The 24,000-nt window shown below is 38.9% G+C and overlaps 1 protein-coding gene across 1 annotated transcript; it reads left to right on the top strand.

Moving 5' to 3' along the window:
• Window positions 1-3,202: 3,202 nt before the first annotated feature.
• On the top strand, window positions 3,203-9,589 carry LOC130421148 (uncharacterized). The gene is made up of 6 exons (XM_056748881.1): window positions 3,203-3,279; window positions 5,085-5,200; window positions 6,565-7,520; window positions 7,686-7,844; window positions 7,930-8,022; window positions 8,325-9,589. The coding sequence occupies exons 2-6, from the start codon at window positions 5,194-5,196 to the stop codon at window positions 8,646-8,648; spliced, it is 1,539 nt and encodes a 512-aa protein (XP_056604859.1). The 5' UTR covers window positions 3,203-3,279; window positions 5,085-5,193; the 3' UTR covers window positions 8,649-9,589.
• Window positions 9,590-24,000: the final 14,411 nt, after the last annotated feature.

The following is a 24,000-nucleotide window of genomic DNA, read 5'->3' as shown; positions in this document are numbered from 1 at the left end:
CCCTGTCATACTCTCTCTTCTTTTTCTTCCGGTCCATGGCTTAAATTAGAGAGAGGGAGAGAGAGAGAGAGAGCATAGCGTCTAAACTTAAAGTATAGTTCAGTCACACATGGAAGTCATCATTTACTCTCCCTCAGTAAAGGTTAGTTGATAAGTGTTCTTTAGACTGCTGAGAAATGAGTTGTGCTAAAATGGTTCTGCTTTGAGTCATTTGAAGCCTTTTTGCTATTTTCAAAGTGAAGAATATAAGTGTTGATGAATAATTTATTACAACATTAGTATTTAGACCAGCTTAAATGGTTTTAGGTCATTTGTTTCGATTTATTGCTATGATGCGTTAGTAGAAAATATCCGTTTACATTTCCAAACATTCATTTTGTCATTGATTGTAATAATTCAGTGAGATTTTTGTTTGCCTGACCACAGCCAGCGCTCCAGAAAGAGATCTGATCTCACCACATCATTCCAGACAGACTGGATGATGAAGAAACAGAACAAACGGTGACAGACTAAATCCAGAAGAGCTGTGGCAACATGTCAAAGATGCTTCAAGAAACCACCTGCAAAGCTTCAGTATTGTTCAAAGTTTTTTGGCACTTGTGTAAAAATGCTGTAAAATGATGATGCTGTCAAAAACATTTTCATGAATAGATTTTCTATATCAATTAACTTATATTAACTAAATAAAATCAACATTTGGTGAGACCATCCTTTGCGTTTAAAGCAGATTATGCCCTGGATGCAATTCTGCATTGTTCTTCTTGTAGCTTTGCAGGTTTGTCTCTTGGAAATGTTGCCACAGTTCTTCTGGATTGAATCTGTTCAGATTGTTCTGTTTCTTCACTTCAAACAGACTGTATGATGATGAGATCAGATCTCTGTTTGGATCACTGACTAAGGTCAGACTGCTTGTGCAAACAAAACTCTCACTGGATTATTACAATTAATACCAAAAGGAATGTGTGGAAATGTAAGATGATATTTCCCTCTATTACACTATAGCAAAAGATAGAAACAAATGATTTAAAACCATTTTAGCTGGTGAAAACACTAATTCTAATATTTCTGTTCTAATAAATTTGACCTCCACTGTATGTTTAAATATGTTTATTTGATCCATTACAATACAGTAGGGAAGTTAGTAGGTTCAGAGCCAGTAAACTTTTTAAATAATTAACGTGAGTAAGTTTATGAAAGCTTTACAGACAACAGTAAACTTGTCAAGGTCTTAATAACTCTGTGTGCTAATAAAAACAACTCGTTTTTGACTAAGTCTGTTACAGAACAACTAGAGTGTCTCTGACTCAAATTATAGTTCACCAAAAGTGCAAATTCTGTAATTGTGCGTTTGCTCTCATTTCAGTTCAAGTCTGCATGACGTTCTTTACGCTGCAGAACACAAAATATATTTTGAAGAATGCTGGAAAACCGAAACATTGGTATCTATTGTATAGACTCAAAACCAATGTCAAGTCAATGGTACAAAGGCTTTTTTGATTCTGACGTTCTTCAAAATAGCTTCTTCTGAGTTCTGCATAAGAAAGGAAGTCATACAGGTGTGAAATGAAAAGAGGAGATGATGAGTTTTCATTTCTGGGTGAACTGTCCTCATAAGTGACCCACTGGTTGACTGTTGAGCGTGAAGACAGGACTTCAGTGTGATTGTGTTCTGTGCAAAATGGACTTACTGTTGAATGTAAATGCCTAAATGTGAACTAGTAGATCTAAAGCAGTCTGAAACGACAGCTGAAATGAAAGAAATACGAGGAAGAAATATGAGTTTATCAAAGTATTACTGAAAAGGAAAATCTCATCATGAAAATCAATCCCAATGTGGTAACAAATGTATTTCTATTTATCATCATACCAGACGGTTATTTCATCCAACTTCAGATAAAACTTAAACCTGCAAATGAATGCTTGCATGCAATATAAGTGGGTAACTGTAAAGGATGATAGGGACTCCCATTTCCACACAATAAAACTCGACATATCATCAAACTCATTGAAATGTTCCAGATATATACAGTACAAGCGTTGCGATGATTGGTGCTCCAACTGTGCAGCAGAGGAATAAGTGCAGAGTTCACCACTGTTGTGTATATACTGTGAGTTTATATAAGCTTCACTTTGATATATAATAGGATTAAACAGTGGTTATAAAAAGTGGTTTAAACTTGCTTGGACCCGTCAACAGTTATTTAATACTAATCCAATATATTTGGTCTTGATTGAGTACATCATATTTTTTCTATGACTCTTTTATCTACTCTACCACAAACATCCACTTCAATGCTTACCAATGCTTGCTCTTCAAACTTAGTTACGTGGTATGACATTTAACATTAAAGAAACACATTGAGATGCTTTTTTCACTTTCTGTTTCCTTTGTCCATGAGCAGACACCAGTGGCGGTTTTAGGCACGGGCGAACCGGGCAGCCGCCCGGGGCGCCAAACTTTCACGACACGTGGGGGGCGGCAAAAGCACTTGAAAAGAAAAATAATCTGCGGTGCTAAACGGGTTTCTATTATCTTTAATATAACTGTCTGTGTGGGGAATTGGCAAATTGCCGCCCCTGCGTGCTGAGAAGTGCAGAAGCACACTGTAAAAAGTAATAACTGAATCTACTCAGGAAGCCTAGTTTCCTTAACTGATTTTGAAAAATTTGTTGGTTTTACTTGATTATGCTGTGTTGTGTGAACTTTTAGGTGAATGCAATAGTTAAACTAAACAACTTAAGTACACTGTACCTTAGAGCATCGAGTGAGTTGTACTAAAGGTCTCACTTTGCAAATATCATGGTGACAAAGGTTATATTAAATACACTTGATTAATTTCTCTCTCTCTCTCCACACACACGCAAACACGCACACACGCACACACACACACATAGGTAATACATTTAATAGTGAAAAAAATGCTTGTTAATCTCTCTCTCTCCACACACTCAGACAAATGTGTATTCTGAATCTTCTCTTTTTTTTAAATCAAGAACCAAAAATCTTAACAACCAAATGATATGCTTTTTAAGCCCATCATAATTAATCAATCCTTTATTACATCAAAGTTCAATTTCAAATTGTTTATGGTGTTTCTACAATTATAATATGTGTTGTATAGTTTTATTATTGACCTAAACAAATTTTTGTGTTGGCGGAGTATATTCGTGTGCGCATGCGCAATAGCGAAAGTGCATTCTCTGCAGCACAGTTAGCCAATTGCAGAAGACAGAGACGAAGAACTTCACATCGTGTTTTGGATCCGTCAGAACAAATAGGTAAGCTTTTGACCTACTTAGAAATCTAATATTTTAATCGTGTGTGCAGTCGCCATTGTATTAAGTCACGTTTATTACGCGGATATATGAACAAGAAATCTAACGTTAATTTCAGTCGTTTTCTTTCAGGCAAGGTTACTCTCTTACCGCCATTTATGACCTGTGCCTAACTAGCTTGGTTTAAAACGTCGATTTTTTTTACCAAAAAAAAATTTCAGTACAGTTTTTAAGCTATTTTTTTCTGTCGTTAGTTTGTGTTTCACCATTATTATTATGTATAAACCGCAAAGCTTACTTTACACGTGTCGTGCACGTGTCGTTCACGTGTAAAAGACCAGAGTGATTCATGATTTACGATTTTTCCATTAATAAGCCATTAAATTACGCATTACTTCGGAAGACTAAAACTCATGGAGTGGAAGTGTAAATTCTGCTTGTTTTCTTGTGAAAAGAGGGCTCAGCTGTTGAAACATTACAGATTAAAACATGGAGGCTACACTAGAACTACTCCAATTCCATGTCTCCACACAGATTGTCTATGCTCATTTAAATCATTTAATTCTCTGATGGTGCATTTAACGAAAAATCATTCACATCAGGTGTATGGTAGCCAAACGCGTCCATGTGATGACACCCCTTTGATATTTCACTGCTTAATGTGCAGTTTTGAGGAGCCCTGCACAGACACAATTTTTTTGTCTCATTTAAGGCATCATCTCAAAAATCATGAAATGGTGCAGTGTCCCTATAAAAACTGCACTTTTCAGAGCAATGTCAACTCTACATTTAATGTCCATAAATGTAGAGAGCATAGAACACCTGATCAGAGGCAGTTGAAGTCTGACATTCTTTTGCATGGTACGCCCAGTGTAGATAATGTCCAACCAGAAGAGCCTTTGTGCCCTGATTTGGTAGATGAACGCTTTGAGGAAAATGATGCAGAGAATGAAAATCTTGATGATTTGCAGCATCAACTAGAGCATAATCTTGCCTCACTCTTTCTCAAAATGCAGGCTATTTTACATGTTTCTGATTTAGCTACACAGGAAATAATGCAACAAATGACTCAAATTTTACTGCTGTCAGAGCCCCTAGTTTATCATGCTATTCAGCAAATTCTCCTTAAACATGGAGTACGTGACTGTGATTCATTAGTGAGAAAAATAGTCAATGCTGTAAAGGACAATAACCCAATTTTGACACTGACCAAAGCTGGCGAGCCTCTTTCCACAGCAAGCAGAAGAGCATCATATTTTCTGAGTGAATTTCCTGTTGTCATGCCAATTGAGTACAGTCTTGATTCCCAATCATTTTCTTATGTACCTGTTCTGCAAATGTTGCAAAAACTTTTAAACAGGACTGATATTCTAAATAAGGTCCTTTATAATGACCGCTCAGTTAATGAATTTAACACTTACAGAGATGGAATTCACTATCAAGAAAATGACTTTTTCAACACCGAGACATTAAGGATTGCCCTTGGTCTTTACGTTGACGAATTTGAGGTTGCCAATCCCCTTGGGACCTCACGAAAAAAACACAAAATGTTTGCTCTGTATTGGGTTATAGCCAATATTCCCTCAAAGGATCGTTCATCACTTCATTCAATACAGTTAGCAATTTTATGCAGAGCTAGTACATTAAAACAACATGGTTATAAAGATGTCTTGCGCCCTCTTGTTCAAGACCTTGAAACCCTTGAAAAGCATGGTGTGTACATTGAACAGTTAGGAGACTGTGTGAAAGGAACTGTGCTTTTTGTGTCATCTGATAATCTAGGTGCTCATTCTTTGGCTGGTTTACAGGAGAGTTTTACTGTTGAGCATCCATGTCGGTTCTGCCTTGCCAAGAGAAGTGAAATCCAAGAGAAGGGGGTCCATCTGGGAGCATTCGAACCAAGATCCAAGCAGAAGCATGACAGGCAAGTGGCTGCAGTGTTGAATGATGCACGTTTGGTAAAGCAGTATGGTGTGAAAGATGGCTGTGTTTTAAGCGAAAGATTGGAACACTTTCACACAGTTGGTGGTTTTCCACCTGACGTAATGCACGATCTTATGGAAGGTATCATCCCCGTTGAGATGTCCTTGTGCATTAATGATTTGGTCTTGAGAAAATTAATCTCTCTTGAATCTCTGAATCATGCTATCAAGGAGTTTCCTTACAAATTCTCAGACAAAGTTGATCAGCCTCAGGTCATCCCACCCACATTTGCCTCTAGAGGTAGCATTGGTGGTAACGCCCACGAAAACTGGGCACTAATTAGACTACTGCCCCTCCTGATTGGCTTTGACATCCCTGAAAATGATAAAACATGGGAAATTCTGTTGCTTCTGAAAGATATTTTGGAAATGTCAGTGGCATTCAAGTTCACTGAGGATTCTCTTGATTTCCTTAATGCAAAGATCGCAGAACACAGACATTTACTTTTAACAGTGTTTCCTCATTTCACATTGCGCCCTAAGCACCACTATATTGAGCACTATCCACAGCTCATAAGAATGTATGGACCACTTAGAGATGTATGGACAATGCGCTTTGAAGGTAAACATAAATTCTTCAAACAGGTAATTCGCAGCACCAAAAACTTCAAAAATGTCGCACAAACTCTGGCTATCCGGCATCAAAGACTGATGGGTTACTATGTTGACTCCCCCTCCTTTTTCAAGCCATCCATCCAGACGGAGAAGGTGATGGGAACTTTGATTTCAACTTTCTCTGAGAATATTCAGGAATTACTGAGACAGACATATGCAGTACAGAACACTGTCCTCTCAGCATTCTCTGTGACCATTGATGGAATCCAGTATAATCCAGATATGGTTGTATCTGTTGGTACTTGTTCAGGACTACCAGATTTCAGACAGATTTTCAAAATTCTTGTCATCAACAGTGATGTTCTGTTTGTATGTAGAGATGTGACATGTTGGTACATTGAGCACCTACGTGCTTTTGAACTGTGCAGCCATGTGCGCTCGCTGTCAGTTACCAAAAGATCAGATCTGAATGACCCATTTCCTTTGCCAGCCTATACACTTAGGGGCAGGACCTATGTTACATTAAAACATTATATCATGTGCTGATTGGATGACAAGTAAATTGAGAAATTTTGCAAACTGTCTCGATTTTACTGTTTTGTTTTAATTCTAAACATTTAAGAAAAAAAAAGCTACATTATTCAGAGAATGGGTTTTGAATGACACAAAGGAGAGTAAATAAAACGTATCTTGTGGGTGAACTGTCACTTTGAAAAACTCAGTTCTTTAACCTTGTTTCTTTTATCTGTAGAGAGACCCAATATGGAGACAAGGACGATACTCAGAGTGTTTGTTAATGAAAATGACATTAGAAAAATCACACTTCCTGTGAAACCACAGACAATTGACTCACTATTGGAACAACTTGAAAAGAAGCTGGGACTTCCGTTCAAGTTTTCACTTCAATTTGAGGATCCTGACTTCAATAATTCCCTTGTGAATCTCACTGATATTGCTGACTTGCCAGATAAGCCTACACTGAAGATTGTCTCTCTTGTGACAACACCAACACCTAGCACAGCTGATACTGAAATCCTCTCTACAGATTCTGATCATCCTTCAAGCCAGGTTAAACGAAGTGCATGGCCAGAACCTTTTGAGATCCCTACTTTCCCTGTTGACGTAGAATACAGGTTACGTCAGGGAAATCTACAGTACATGCGAGATCAGAAATATCTACAAGTGTCTGGAGAGTTGAAGCATGAGATCCTTGAGAAGCTCTCGGAGACTATTTACATTTTCAAAGCCTACCCAGATAAGGAAAATTTTGAGGATGTTGCTGCTGCTCTGATTAAAAAACATCCCTGCCTTACCCTGCCTGGCTCCTGTAAGGGGTGGAATGGGTGGTATGATAGCCTTAGGTGGAAAATGGGGAATTACCGCTCAAAATTGCGACGCGCTGGATGTTTAGATGTATCCATAAATGCAGGGAAAAGAAGAGGACAACAGCCTCAGAAAAGCATAAAAAAATCAAAAAGGTATGAAATCAATTTTCTACCTAATTTCCCTGAAGGTGAAGATGAAACTAGCATGGAGTCCAAAAGGAAGGAGATAGTCGAAGAAATGAAGAAACGACGTCCTAATTCTATGCTGATAGCCCAGAACATGAATTCTACTTTCGCATTACGTCGAAAAGAACTGATAGAGAGGGAACCAGCTGTAAAGGACACTGTGGAACGGTGGCCAGCACTCTTTACGGAGAGTCAGGTCAGTTAATATTCTTGTCTTGTGGGCTCATGTCATGTTTTTAACTTTTTCTATGCAAATAAAAAAATTAAACGATATTTATCAATTTTACCTAATTTAAGTTTGATGTTTAATCCAAACTTGCACATTTCGGATAAAAGTGATTGCTTAATTTTTTTTTTTTAGGTTCTTGCGGAGTTTAGCCGTATATCTGGCAAAAACCTGCAAAGTGAATTCTTTCAAGAACTTGACCGTTTCCTTCAACGTTTCCTTGAAATCTTCAAGGCCAAAGGGGGAGACGTTGGCTGTAAACTCAAGAAGATTCTACAACAGGTTGACAATAATGTAAGCTCCACAGACATATCCCAGTTCTTTGTTTTTGCAGGTGTTGTGTTAGTGCTATTAAACTTTACTTTGAATAATTTTACAGAAATCTGACACCAATGGAAGGCGAACGGCTGTTCTTCATGGCCTCCCACTTCTCCTCGGAGAGGACCCCACTGATTTTTACAATACGTGTTTCGTAAGTAGTTTTGTCTGTTTTGTTAATAAATAATAAAACAAGGTAGATAAGGCATGAAGACAAGGAAAACAATTAAAAAAGGGGACCATTGAAAAGATGGAATGATTAAGACAAATTTAAGACAGAAGTTAAGACAGAAGAATACAGACATAACTGATGTGAAAGGAAGAAGTCAAATGAAGGCAAGAAAGTAATTAAATGTACGGCAAAAAGGAAAAAACTAATTTATGTCGAACAGCAATGATTTGTTATTTTGAAATGTGAATTGTTAATTGACTTTATTTTTGTTATGGTGTTTTAAGGACTGTGATGATGAAGAAGGGTTGTCCAGCATTTCAATCGGCATTTTGACAGTGATCCCTGAGGACTGTGAATCCATACCGTACTCACTGCACCTTGATGCCGCATCCATTGCCCTTATTTTGGAAGGTAAAATTGTAATGGATAACCTGGGAAATCTTCCCCAAGCCATGTGCATCCTCTTTGGGCTCATTTATGCTCTGAATTTAGAGTATCCCCCAGTACTGAAGAACACTTTTGATTTCATCCAGAGGGTGCTTTTGTCACTTGGGCACAAGTCTCTAAAGCCTAAATTACAATCCCTCAAAACTCTTCTACTGCAGTAATGTAAATGTGCCATGACAGAGCATTGTCATTGTTCTTGATTAACCATTTTAAGTTTCAAAAATGGTACAGCACAACTGAAAATGTATTCTATTTCCTGTTGGAAAACTTACTTGAAAGGACAGTTCACCCACATATTAAAATTCTGTTATCATTTACTCACCCTCAGACTGTTCCAAACCTATGTAAATTAATTTGTTCTGCTAAACACAAAATAATATATTTGGAAGATTGTCAGAAACTGAGCAGATCTCATCCCCCGTTGACTCCTATAGTGTTTATTTTCCCTACTATGACAGTAATTGGGGGATGAGATTTGTTTTGTAACTGACATTCATCCAAATATCTTTCTATGTTCATCAGAACAAAGAAATTAATACAGGTTTGGAACAATCAGAGGGAGAGTAAATGATGACAGAATTTGCTTTGGTAAGGGAGCTTTCACTTTAATGTTAATGTTAAACATGCTTGATGTTAAGTGTGTAGTGGTTGGTTTTAGTAACATTTTAGATGTTTTTTGATGTTTGATAAAGAGATCAAAAACGCGTTCTTTACTAAAATACTTATAGTCTCCAAAGTTCCTCAGTACTTAATTTTACCTCTGTGAAAAGGGGACAGCGATTTTTCTTTCTTTTTTTAGAGTGTACTGGAAAATGTACTTTGTTTCTTTTAGAAAACTTGACAATTTAATTAATGTGAAGTGTTTTTTTTAAGTAAGACAAGATATCTTTTTGTTTGACATTGTAAACTAATTAAGTTTTTTTAAATAAGTTTATTTTCTGAGTAGTCTACTTTTGTTTCCAAATTTGCATTATACCTCTTCATAAAAAAGTTACATTTGTGAAAAGGGGAGACTGATCTATTTTGCAACGGAGTACAGTATGTGCATTTTTGTTGAAATTGTGTCATGCCTCAAGTATGGAGTTGAATAAATATTGTTTTATAAAAATAAATGACCCTGTTGTTGTACCAACAATCTATTGTCTATCTTTGTTTTAAGAACTTACGGTTTTGAGTACAACTTGCTTGAGAAAATTAAGGTAATCACTTTCCACACATTTTTCTAGTAATGTGAACTAGCAATCACATTAAATTAACTGTTTTATTTGAGTTATCTGTACTAAGCCTAACTTAAAGATTTAAGTCAACTGAACTTGTTATACTGAGTTGCCATTACTAAGGTTTTCTTGTAGTTTTTGCATATAAATAAGTTAACTCTACAAAGTTGTTGTAGCGTCTACAACTCAGAAATGATGAATGAATTTACTTGAAAATTCTGAGGTAATCACTTTCCACAGGTTTTCCAAGTAAACTCAACTTATTACTTTTTACAGTGCACTTCATGATTGTCTTGAAAGTGGAAAGTGGAATAAAGTGGAAAGGGGAGGGGCCGCGCCCGTGATGGACAGTTCACCTCTCCCAAATGGAGCGGACAAGAAGGGGGATCCACTTAGTGGACTAAAGTCAGTCACACCTTGACTTTCTTCCAAATAACGCACATTTCTGTCATAATATTAAAGCACTAGCCTATATTTTGCATGTTTTTTTTCTGAATTGTGTGTGAAATGGCTAATAAAAAAGTTAATCCAAAACAATTATGTGGAGGTGAAGTGGTTTAGTCTCGACTTCTGGTCGTGAGTGACAGTGTTGTGAAATCTGTTGTTTGTCGAGTGCCAGATAAACACAGCGACAGTGATTGAGAGAAAAAGGTTTAAGCCGTCAGGTGCCCAATATAGGAAAAAATAAAAGTAGAAGAGCAGAAAAGAGCAAAAGATAAAGTTATGCAACTATGTTCTCTCTGTATGATTACGGTAACGTTATCCATGTCATCAATGAAGGGCTAATGTTAATGGGTGGTAACGTTAACTCTTACGTTTGTTAGCCTTCTTGCTATAATGCTTGCTATGCTAATATAAACATAATTCGGTTTTAACTCAACAAACACGAGATCTAATTTCACCATAAGATTGTGCTTTGCAACAAAACTGTTACAAGTTAATTATTTATTTCCATCATTGGGGTTAATGTTGGGCCCTGTAATTAGCCAACGAAATTAACATTTGTGTAGAAAGTCTGAGGATAGACCTCGCAATCTGGGCAATATTAGGGAAAAGATGAGCATGGTCTTGCCACCATGACAAAATGTCAAAATGGTCATCTTTTGGCGTTTTGTGATCGATGTAAGCAGCCACTTCGTCCTGATACTGCGGAGCCTCATCACTGGAATCTTCTACGTCTGATAAAGTGTCCGCCGACACTCGAACCCGCATCTCCGGTGGGGGGTGGTGGCACTGCTCCTCAGGACTTCCACGCTTACCCTTAAGGTCTATAATAAATGTAAACAAACATTGAAGTGCAATCATTTTATGGACGTGACATTTGCAGTCAAAGCTCGAAATATAAATTCTCAGAAAATGCATTTAATACCAATATATTGAAACGTCTGTTTATATATCCATACACCCCTTAATAAAGGATTCCAGACATTTGACAAAATATAAGCATCATGCGTTTTATATTTAATATGAGGGAAATACACATGCCTACGTGACACAAAAAATTCGTAACTTTTAGGTGGCAAAACATTTTTCGTTCGCTCAAATCCCGCTCCGACATTATATATTTCTTTGTACTGTAGGCTATTAGGCCTCTACGTGTGGTAGCCTAGTCATTAAAGAAAACGATTTTCACAATTATGTTTAAAAAATATATATATATATATAATTTCATCTCTGTTGATTATATGAGAAGTGAAAAGAGTAAGATCATAAGTTGCGCAATATGTTGGGAGACAGAGTGGGCAGACATTATATTGACCACTTCATTAAGTCTCTTATTGTATAAAGCCTTTCTTTAAAGTGAATTTTGTAAAGTTAAAGTGAACTCTGTGGCGTGTTCACTACTGCGAAGATCGCGAGTCAGCATCGTCAACTTCATCTTCATGTTTGCATTAATACTGACCTTTCACAAGGCGCCGCATCTCACTGTGCACGCTTGCCACTTCACTACTGTCAGCAATTAGCTTCATACTTTTCAGTTTAGGATGTAGGAACATTGCAAGTCTGTGTAAACGATGAATGTCGAACTTGTCCTGAAGAATACTGAGGCATTTCTCCTTCAGTGAGGAAATGATCATGCTATCATTTGCAGAAGCTCGCAAGTGGCGTCTGATGCGCTCATACCAAACAATGGTTAGATGGATGGTCGGGGTTTTCGATGCCTCTAACGCTTTAGTGGCTTCCTTAAATCGCCTCAGGAATGCAACAAAGTCGGAGAGGGCCTCTTCATCCAAGTTTGTGAGGCGGTCAACTTCCCCTCCCTCTTCCAGAAGTGTGCGGATGTCTTCATATTGACTGCTGATAGACTCTAGCATTGTATGCAGGGAATTCCAACGTGTCTCTACAGAGTTTTTAAGAGTCTTTTTCAGGCGAGCCTGGAGGCTGGTCTGCTTGAAATATGTTACCAGTGACTTGGCTGAGTCAATCATTGCAGTTACTTCTTCTCCAAACATATCCTCCTGGGATGGTTTGAATGTAGTGTACAGGACAGTATTGAAAATATGGGCGGCGCAGCTGAATCTGGTCACTGTACACAGTGCCGCAACTATATTTGTGCCCCTATCTGTCACATACACCAGTTTGGAGTAGAATTCATCAATGCCAAATTTACGCAATGCGCTGATGATGGCTGGTTTAATGTTGTCTGCCGGTTTACGCAGTGAACTCTCCCACTCAGAGGTACACAGCACTCTTTCGATAAGCTCCCACTTATTGTTAATGTAGTGCAGAGTAACACAAAGGTAGCTGTTTTTTCTGTAATCGTCAGTCCACATGTCCAATGTAACAGCTCCATTACTCCCCTCCAACTGCATTTTAAGTTCTGGGATTAGTTTTTGGCGAATCTTCTCTGCATATTTGTTAACACCACGAGAAACCGTCGTAGGGTCAGGCAGTAGTTGTTTAACATCCACACGGCCAGCCTGAGCACCAACATCTATCAACTCTTGTACTAGTGCACAAAATCCCTCGCCGTGTACTGCATCAAAGGGTCTAATATCATTGCATACAAAGTTCACAGACAGCCTGGTTATGGTGTCCTTATCATCTCTATGAGGCACCTTCAGTTCTGTCCCCTTTGAAAGATACTGTTCGATAGAACTGGTGATTAGCTTGTTACCGGCACAGGTATCTGCATGCTTCCTCAGCGACGAAGTTCCACATTTGCGGCTATGGAAAACGAAAACTTTAAGGCAGGTTTTGCATGCAGCAAAGCCTTTCACAATAATGCTTTCTTCATCTGAAATGACTCCAAATGTCTCCCACATACTGGACTTGAGTTTTGATGAAGTATTGTCGACAACTTCACCATCTCCTCTAGCTATTTTTTTTTTCAACTTCTCAGGATCCATCTCGACGACTAATGCAGCAGTTTGCGCGGTTGTGATTTTTTAATAGTGGAATGTGGCCTAGAGACTCCTGGGAGGGCGCGGGCTCAAATAAACAAAAAATATATTTTACCAACTTGAAATACAGGCATAGTTTTGTAGAAGTGTTACTAAAAATATGCGTTTATTTTTACATTTGCATGTGACTGTTTTGAACCCGTGTTTAGACCCGTGTTTCCCCCGTGTCCGAACCGACCCGCACCCGTATCCAACACAGGGTACCCGAACCCGTTCAGGACTCTGGTGTGCTCACATATGCCATGTTTGGTTCAATTAAAACTAACTCTGGTGTGATTTTTCGTTTGGGGCACTTTATTTGTGTAAGTGTGAACGCTGCCACCCCAACCCCGGTGCACATCAAACAAGCAAACCCAGACCACGAAGCTGTGACCTCACCTCTATGCCATAGAGCTGATTGTGGGGCACTAAACAAAACCAGGAATATTTCATTAATTATTTTTTTGTTCCGGACCAAACGAACCGAACAACATATGTGAACACACCCTTAATTGTTGTACTAAATGGTTTATCGTTGTAGAATCCCTGTTTACATTATTGGTTTACAAGGGTTTACAGGTTTTTTAGATAGTTTTTGCCAAGTACTTCACGCATGCACGTTGCATTCATCAGTCTAAGACTGCTGTGTGTATTGAAAAGAGTAATCAGGTTATAACTACTTAACACTTTAACTTCTTTTTACAAAGTTGTTGAAGAGAAATGGATTTCACTACCCAAGTTGACCAGTGTGTTGGAGCGATTGTCTCCGTATGAATTTTCTTTAAAGTGTTGCATTTTCTTTGCGTCTATTTTTTTCTCTCAGGCACAATGAACGATATTAAGGGCAGGTGGTCCCCATTAGTGAAAGAGGAGAAGCAGAAATACTGTCAAGAGGCAGCAGCACTGAGAGCACATGCGCAGGCAGAGGACCTTAGACCTGAGATGAGGGATCTCAGAATTAAAATGCATCTTAAGAAGCTGAAGCATAATTTGCTAGGCATTAGGGGTATTATTATAGTATTAGATGCAAGGATGATAGGCAGCCATTGTGATATGAGCAGAACATCATGACAGACAATTCTGATATTGATGAGCTTGTCACGGACTCATACCACCCCCTCAAACTAAGTTCCTACTGGTTGGGCATGTCATTTCAGATCAAGGAAGTCAGTAGAAGCATTGATCAAATTACTAGTTGGATGTTCCATGTAGATGCAGCTAATGTCCCTGAGCCCTTATTCGCCACCTCTCGCAGCACTTTTTACATATATTGCCCAGCGCTGATAAGAGTTGTTTCTTCAGTGTGTGTTGGAAGGCTATTTTGTGTATAATCATAATTTGTGGTTGTCTTATTAATCTAAATATTGTAAAGGTGTCGAAGCTTGAGGATTTGGGTGTGGAAACAGCCATATTGTCGTTTGACCGCGAAAAGTCCAGCTTAGAAGTGTACGAACTGAGCAGCAAAGGAGCCTCTCATTTCCTTGACTCTACGGACACAGCGAACAACTTTGCAATGCATTTTAAAGGTAATATTGTTTATATGAAAATCCACAGAAGTTTTATGAAATGAATTGTTGTCTGTTATTACATTTGTAGCAAACTCCTCTGCCGCAACACCCAGTACCAGAGATCAAGTCAATGTGATTGTAGTAGAGTAGGCGGGGCGAGACCGTGGTTCGAGTCCGGTGAGTAATTGTGAATTAGCGCCAGCTGTGCGCACACCGGCCTCGAATCACGTAGGAGATGGGAGAATATAAAAGGAACGAGCGACCGGACCGTCGAAGAGAGAGGACCGGGCCCGAACTTGTGTTTGTATTTGTATTTGTATTTGTATTTGTATTTGTATTTATGTTTATGTTAATGTTATTGCGCCGGCGGTCGTCCGTGAGGGGCCGCCGGCTATTATTACTTTATTAAATGTTTGTTTAAATGTCTTCCGGTTCCCGACTCCTTCCTTCCATACTTGAATCTTATTACATTGGTGCCGAAACCCGGGAGGAAGGAGAGACATGCTGTCGGAGAGTCCTCGCCGCCGAGTGGCCTCGCGGTGCCGGAGAGTTCGGGCAGCGCGGACGAAGGGCGTCCGCCAGTGGCTGCCCGAAGCGGTGTCTCTGGGGAAACGGAAGTGCACAGTGCGGCCACCGTCAAAACTTCGGTGGAACGGCGACCTTTGCTGCCGCGCCCCTGGGTCGAGGTGGGGTGGCTTTCGTCCAAGTGGGAGCGGGGGGGTTGCCGCCGTCCGCCAGAGGCCGGAGCCTGTGTCCGTCCCCCGAGGGGGAGGAGCAGGGGGCGGAAGTGCCGGGTGAGCCACCGCCTGCCAGAGGCCGGAGCCTGCGTCCGTCCGCCCAAGGGGGAGGAACAGGGGACGGGGAACCCGCCCCGACTCCCGGATAAAGGAGGAGCCACCGCCGGCCGCCAGGGGGCGGACGGTCGAGCCGTCCACCGAAGCCCCAGGGCCACCGCAAGGCACAGCGAAGGAGAGTACTCCGGCTGGTTGAGGAACGAGCGGCAGCATGTCGGGGAACCGGATTTTTTTTTTTCCTCTCTCCCCTCTCTCTTTCCGGTCGCTCCGAGGGCTCCCGTCTCCGTTGTCTCGTCTCGTCGCTGCATACCCCCCACCCCACCCCCCCCGAGGGAGGGGGAGGGAGCTTGCACAGTCGCGGGGGTACCCCCCGGCCTGTGAGGGGTGATGGGGGTATGTAGTAGAGTAGGCGGGGCGAGACCGTGGTTCGAGTCCGGTGAGTAATTGTGAATTAGCGCCAGCTGTGCGCACACCGGCCTCGAATCACGTAGGAGATGGGAGAATATAAAAGGAACGAGCGACCGGACCGTCGAAGAGAGAGGACCGGGCCCGAACTTGTGTTTGTATTTGTATTTGTATTTGTATTTATGTTTATGTTTATGTTAATGTTATTGCGCCGGCGGTCGTCCGTGAGGGGCCGCCGGCTATTATTACTTTATTAAATGTTTGTTTAAATGTCTTCCGGTTCCCGACTCCTTCCTTCCATACTTGAATCTTATTACAGTGATGTTCAGAAAAGTGCAAGATCTGTTCAACGAAAAATATAGTAAGCATATATTCAAACACTTTTTAAGATTGATGTAAACCTAATATACTTTCAAATCCACAGCATTATTATCAAATCAGTAAATGATTTATTTAATGTGCCTATCAACCAAATATTATAAGACCTCACCAAAATGACTGTTTGCTGCCTGTACACTACGTATCACCAGGAGAGGAGAGTAACAGTTGTCCAACTGTGTTATATTGTGTAACGTGTGCATGCATGTGTTTGCCCATGACTTTAAGAGGAGGCCGGAGGTACTGGAAGGCTCCCATACCAGTCCCTGGTGAATCAGGGGATGACCATAAACGTTGCTGGACTGCCCAACGGCCTTACCCTCAAGAAGCCATCCTTTTATGGAAGGAACCAATTGGATGCCATTTTGAAAGCTGCTGAAGAGATTTCATTTGAAATAAGTAAGTGATATAAACAGTCGTTGTGTTTCTCCATTTGTGTTTCGGCAGAACATTTGGGTCTATGCAAAGTGTGGAAAAAATGTAACTAAAGAATAATAGAATAATACATGTGAGTAAATTGCTGGGCCAGTGCATCTCTCTCTGTCACTTCACCCCAACCAGTTAAGGCAGATAGCTGTTCATGAGCTGAGCAATGGTTCTGCTCAAGGTTTCTGCCTTTTAAAAGGAAGGTTTCCTTGCCTCTGTCGCCTAGTGCTTGCTCATGGTGGGAATTGATGGGTCTCTGTCAGTGATATTAAAAAGAGTGTGTTCTAGACATACTTTGTTTGAGTAATGCATTAAGACCATTATTTGAAGTGTTAATTTTTTCTCAACATATCAATCATATGCAGCACAATGCAACCCAGCTAACACAGTAGAAGAAATCGCAGAGCACATGGACGCAGGAGGTACACTGAGATTAAAATAATCTCAGCCTTCACTGCCGGTGTCAAAACACCATGAAAAACCAATTTTTCTGCATCAATTTTAGAAAACGTGTTATTTACTGCTTTCCAAGAAGCTTCTTAACTTTGGTTGAGTTGTTTTTTTACCGTGTTGACGACCCCATCCCTACACACACTTAAGACATGTCTGTGTATGTCTGGATTTAAATGTATTAAAGTGCCTTTTTTTATTAAAATATACTTTTTTTGAACCTTGCTGCAAATGTATTGACATGATTACATTTCACTTGTAATAAGAAAACTGTGATATACTTGATATTTTCAGTATTGTTGGGTACCTCTTTAAACAGGGCCATGTGGGGACCAATAAAGTTCTGTTGTACTGTACTCACAGTACGACTTCATGTTATAATTAGATGCTTCAACTAACTTTCATTTTCTTACAGTCCTGCTGTCACTGGCAGTCCTGTCGTTTCTGGAGATAAAATATTCAAGTTATGTCTCTGTGCATAGTGTAAATGCACACATAATGTTCTTAATCACTAAATTTTACTCATCTTCAACCCACCCAATATAATAAGAATTTCCATACACACACCCAATCCGCGGTATAGTTTGCACACTGCCTGTCTGTATGGTTAAGCCTGAACAAGAGGAAACATAAAACTATGCATATGCTAATTAGGCCTTACATTTGGCACATATCACTGAAACATTAAGTTTCTCACAGCGACAGATGTTGAATTAAGGGAAATATTGGAGAAGACACAAAGCCTGTTCGCCCTTTTTATTAGAGCTCAATCAGAGAGATCTTTAAAGAGAGAAATAAATACGTTACAGAGGATGCAACAGAGCTGCAAAACATCTTAAAAATACCTATTTTACAGCCATTCTACATCATAAACATCTTACAGACATCTAGATGTCTATATGATGTCTGACAGCAGACGTCTCCGAGATGTATTGCAGATGAGCAAACTGTGTATTGCAGATGTTTTGCAGACGTCAAGTAGACCAGATGTATGTGTGCTATCACGGAGCCTACCCTACAAGAGGACACGACAACCCATATTGGTATTTTTAAAACCATCACAGCAACATTAAATAAATATATAGCCTTTAGGGGTAGGGATCACAGGACAGGTCCAGCCGGGATAATCAAGAATTGTTCAATGTTGCCGAAAGAAGAAGCCTCTGGCAGTGGTTGAAGGAAATGGACACAATATGGGCTACCAAATGACCATATATCACTGCGACAAACACCCAGTTTTGATCAGCCTGTAGCGGGCCTCCCTTGACTGTGGGTGTCTTGTGATAAAGGGCCAAAACACTGAATGACACTGAGGTACAAAACTGACGATCTGTGGGATTGTTGGAAACCATACAAAGGTCATCACCTCAATCTTTATTACGGCCTGCTCCCATGTCACAGATAGAATACACTTCTGAGCAGAAGTACATCATGCAAGCCACGTGGTTTTAGCACAAGTTGTCAATAGCAACCACTTAAACACTAGAGCTATAGATAAAACTACAGTCATGTGAAAAAATTAGGACACCCCATTATATTTTCTGTCCTTTATTAAGAAATCTTTACATATCACTGGCTAATAGACTTGCCGTTCTCCTTGGCTCATGTTGACAAACATTAGGGGCATTTCATGACGACAGGAGGCTCCAAACACTCCTGTAACATCAAGTTTCTTAGCTTGTTGCGGTGACCTCAGCACGTTGCCAGCCTTGAAGTTACTGCAGTCCTAAAGATTAAAGGAAAACACAGATTTATTGGAGGAACAATGCTTTTTTTAAATCTAATATTTCACAGAGTATTCTACAACTATGTTTGACCTCGTGAGGCTTTGAGCTGTCAAGATGTGATAGCAGGTCTTCCTCTACATCCTTTTCACTAACAAACATGCGGGTTCCATGTAATGGCTCAACCGCACTTGTCCCTGAGCTTTGCTTCCTCACAAGGCCAAAGTTGGCATCCAATGTTACTATCACATCTCCATCCGCCTGGAAGACAAACACTTATAGTAATCCTGGTTTTGTATATGCACCAGGTTGATACACTTATACTATTACTATTCTATTATAATTCTTTATACAAAAATTAACACATTTTGCAGATATCAATTCCATGCCATCAGGTCATGGAGAATGCAAATATGGTTAATCAAACAAGTACCACGCTGAAGCTAGAACCAACCTTTGGACATGCTGGACATGAGGTCCCATCACCCAATTGTGGGCAAACATCTACCAAACTTATTTTTCGGAAGTGGTGATGCCTCAAATGAGAGATGGATTCTCCCACCAGGGCTCTGTAAAGTGCGTTAACCTACGGTATAAGCAGGAGTCAGTAAAAACATTACTGTATCACATACAGTACTCACATCTGTAGATTGTGGTTCACTAACAAGTTGTTATTTTATAGAAAAATAGCAAGAATATGTCTGCAAGCAACTGAAAATCCAAGATGGTTTGTTTATATGGACTCATCAATTTTCCATGAAAGTAACAGAAATGTTCACTTTATAGACAGGACTTCAAACTGACCTCTGGAAACTGGCTTACCTCTGCAAGTGTAAGGTTATGTCTCCAGCGCAGGGTGTTGCAAAAACCCTCAACAGAAACCTGACACTCCAGTGACAGACAAACACAAAGCTCTATCAGAGGGATGGAGAAGGCTGTCTGGGGCTTGTCATACCTTAGCAGAGTGCACGGTTCTGGTTCACACGCACACTGTGACAGTGCAGAGCCGTCCTGCTAAATAAAAAAAGTAAAATAAAACCATAACCATAGAGACCTTATCAGTATAGACCAATTCACTTGAGTGTGTCACTAATAACTTAATAAAGCAATAAGCCTGTGAAGCAGTGCATTAAAGTCAGTTTTATAACAGCTAAGGGCGTTGTGGCACGATGCTAAACAAAACCCCCTTTGCTGTTATAAAACACACTGTAACCTCCTGCTTTGTGGGCTTATTGCTTTTATAAAAAGGTTTTTCCACATGTGTAGCAAGGTTTCATAAAATAAAGTAAATGAAGTGTTATTAAGGCTATGTAATGCAGTCAGCTTGTATAAATCGGGGTACTTTAAAACGGTTTATAATTTGGCTCAGCCAATCAGAATAAAGGACCAGAACTGACCATTTTATAAATATTGTTACGATAATTATTCGATATTTTGACACATTTTGATGAATTCCTTATAGGAAATCCTTACTTCACATTTAAACGGATTTGATTCCTTAAGCTTTTAAGAAAATGAAATTAATTTGTAAAATGACAAACCTGTGCTGACAATGACCTTCATGTCCTTTGTGTAGAATGCATGGGTGCCATGGCCTTCAGGTGAATATAGGAATAACCTCAGGGTGGATGGTTCATAGTAAGCATTCTGTAAGAAAGAATTATAGCTCTAACAAAGTTTTTAAAACAATAAACTTGAGACACTAACAGTTATTACTACATAGTTCAAAAACAATTTGAAGAATCTATTGAATAACTGTGAGTTTATTGTCTGTATTTATGAGTGCATGCTATTATTCTTACAGTCCACTTATCAGGAAGGTGCATTGAATGTCTGTGAGTCCTTTTCAGAGAGGCCTCACCGTACACTGCAGTGCTGCTGCACTCGACACCTATAATCTCTGTGTTCTTGGCAGACAACACACTGGGTAGTGATTGGTGCTGAACCTTCAAATGACACCTTAAGCATATCATCCTTGACAAGCTCTCTCTTCTTTGCCTTACTGTACGCAGTCTCAGAACATGAGCTGCAGCTCGGTACCACATCATCAGGTTCAGCCTGTTGAGGTGTAATAGACTTGTGAGGGTCTGAAGGGGGGGTCAGTTTGCAGTTGGGCTCGGGGAGACCTTGATATAGGTAAGAAACCTTTGCAGGGCCAGTGATAGACCTCCTCAGCACCTTAATCTTAACGCTCCTGAAGCGTGTGCCAGACATACACATTTAAACCCATAGAACTTTATTTGCTATAAAAGTACGTCTTTGATTTGAATACTTGACGCAATACGAGTATAATGTAACGTTAGCTTCAGTGAAGCATTAACGAGTAGATAACTTAACGTTATAAAATGAGATAAACTGTCTTACAGCATGGAACAGTTACACAGTAATTTTGTGTTAAACTAAACTTCAGACAGCAAAAGTTAATGTTAACGTAAAGCATGTAACTAGTATACTGTCGGCTACTAAGAATTTTACATCGTTATGTCAACACTCATGTCACGCCAATTAAAACACATTTTCTGCATTTGTTTCACTTGAGAAACAAGTTACAGTTTAAGTGCCCAGTTTATCATTTAAATGGTCTTACCTGAAAGTAAGTGAAATATGATGCGGGAGTGAAAATGTCAAGCGGGAAAAGCGTAACGTCAAAACGTTATCTAGGAGACGTTCGATCACCGATGAGCTGGATTCCTCTTGGACTGGATCTGGAGTCTTCTCTTGTATTTGAAACGGTGGTTAGACATTTGGATGGATGATAAAAGCCTTCTGAGGCTAACAGTAGCCGCAGCAGCCCCATCTGATCCATATGAATCCACTGATAACATTCGAAGCGTGTGCTGTGTTTCACGGCTGCTTGTTTTGCATCAACGTACATTTAATTTCGTAATGTTCTTAAATGAACATGACGTACATCATTGTAATGTGTTTAGCTGTGCAGAGCGAGTTCTCCAGTATAATCACACATTGTGTTCAGAGCGACTCGCATACGAATGACTCATTTCAACAGATTCATTTAAACTATTGAACTTTTCAGTCACTAGTGAATACAAGAGATCATTGAATCATTCAAAGTGAAGCACAGAGAATGAAAGATGTGAAGGAGCTTTACTCATTTAGAAAGACTGCTTCATTCATTTGGCTAATGTGGGCTGAATTGAAAATGATAAAAGAGCTTTATTTGATTAAAAAAACATTTCTGTTTGGTTGAATAAAGGTAACACTTGTAGATACTTGGTAAAAACGTGAATTTTTGATATTTCATAGAAGGGAAAAGATCTTAGAAAAGCACATTTTGTTTATATTAAAGAGAGTTGTAATTTCATAATCTTTTTATTTGATTTGTAATTTGTTTTAATATGAAAGTTTTGTTACTTGACATGAAATATATTTTATATCACAAACAAATGTGCAGCATTTGAGACAAATTAAAAATGATCAAAAATGCCTTTTTATCGTGTCTCAACTCATTTAGTAAAAATAAGCTATTAAATGTTATCGTGACATATATGGTGAATCACATTGCATCGTGAGCTTAGTGAATCATTACATCCCTAGTAAACATTCAATGTACTTGCAGTATATCATTACTATGATAACATTAAAATATTTGCCCTTACAAAAATGTACCATCATTACCACAAAACAATCATGGTTTTGAGAACCATGTTCTTTACAAACTAATTAAAATAATAAAACTAATAATTTTAATGTTTGCCATAGCTAACCTTACACAAATAACCCTGCTTACTAAACGTTAACATAAATTATAAAATCAGATTTATCTTTGTTGTTCAAGTGAATACATTTACTAATTTTACTTACATGTTCTGTGTAAATTTGCCTCCAGACTTTGTTATTGATATCTTTATCAGCATCACAATGAAACATATGGATCATTGCATGATATATCTCTATAAGTTTCTGTAATCACATTTTTACTTGTTATTAGATAACCAAGACTACGTCATCATGTGCAACCGGCAGACAACTATTGATATCACAAACTTGACATTCCAATACAGAACAAACAAGACAAAGACACAACTGACCATAGCTCAATTAAAAGAAATGGATTCACATCAGATGGTAAGTACATTTAATTAAATGCACCACCATGACACACAAACTGAGAGAGCTGCTATTTTAATACTCTGAGGGCAAATATTAAAATTGGGCCCATTCAATGCTACACTAAAACACATCACAAAGCTTCAAACCCTCACTCTACTTGATATTAGGGTTCAGCTTTTCTGGTGTTAAGCAAAACTGATCCATCATGCCTACAATTATTCTCAATGTTTCATTTAAAATGATATTTTTTATCATTGAATTAATATTCAAGGAAACATCCCCCAGACCATTACAACACCACTATAATTGCATTATTGAGAAATTGAACAGGTGTTTCTAATCATCCTTTAGGTGAGTGTAGGATACTGAATTACATAGAAATTGACAGAAATTGTGTCCTTTCAATTATCTGCATTTCTACACATGCTCTGTTACTTAAAACATATATTTTCAATAACTTTAATAATGTAATTCTGGACTTTTTTGTGGCAAAAAAATGCCCTCAGAAATGAAATCAAACTAATATTTAAGATAACTTCACAAAAACGTGATTGAACATGTCCAACACTTCACAATTGTGCATTTACATCATTCAGCAACATCCATTGTATAATGTTATAACTGTAAAGAGAATAATTGACAAAATGTGAAACAACTATTACTAAACAAACATACATTCACTTACACTCAGAAAACTCCACACATAAAGAACATACTGCAGTTACAGTTTAAAACACATTACTGGCTGTTCATTTTTTATTTTAATGTATTTAAATCTAATGTAGAAATACAACATATAACAAGTATTCTTATACCTCACTAAACCTACTTTCTGTTCTCCGTAACAGATATCAAGACTATCTGCACACGTTTGCAATGTTAACACCTGCACAGAGATCATCCAAAACAACAAGAACGACTGACAAATAAAGAAGTGTGAAGTTGATGACCAAACAGATACAACACAACTTGTACTGCATGCATTACATAACAGTGTTTATCAACAACTTGTGCATGTTTGTTTTCTTGCATCATTCAGAGAGATTTCATTTTTTTAAGAGCTTGACCTCATTGTTAAGCTTGGTTCTTATGACTGCCTTTATCTCCCATGTGGAAACACAAAACCCTTTTTGGATGTAGCCTGTAAAAAAAAGAAA

This window comes from Triplophysa dalaica, chromosome 5, assembly GCF_015846415.1.
Source record: "Triplophysa dalaica isolate WHDGS20190420 chromosome 5, ASM1584641v1, whole genome shotgun sequence".
Lineage (NCBI taxonomy): Eukaryota > Metazoa > Chordata > Actinopteri > Cypriniformes > Nemacheilidae > Triplophysa > Triplophysa dalaica.
This window is presented reverse-complemented; position numbering and strand designations above follow the sequence as displayed.

What these genes read in the sequence shown, in the direction of transcription:
- LOC130421148 (XM_056748881.1), top strand. An exon ending in CACTCTTTACGGAGAGTCAG is followed by an intron (nt 7,521 to 7,685) that starts GTCAGTTAATAT and finishes TTTTTTTTTTAG; the next exon opens with GTTCTTGCGGAGTTTAGCCG. An exon ending in ATTTTTACAATACGTGTTTC is followed by an intron (nt 8,023 to 8,324) that starts GTAAGTAGTTTT and finishes TGGTGTTTTAAG; the next exon opens with GACTGTGATGATGAAGAAGG.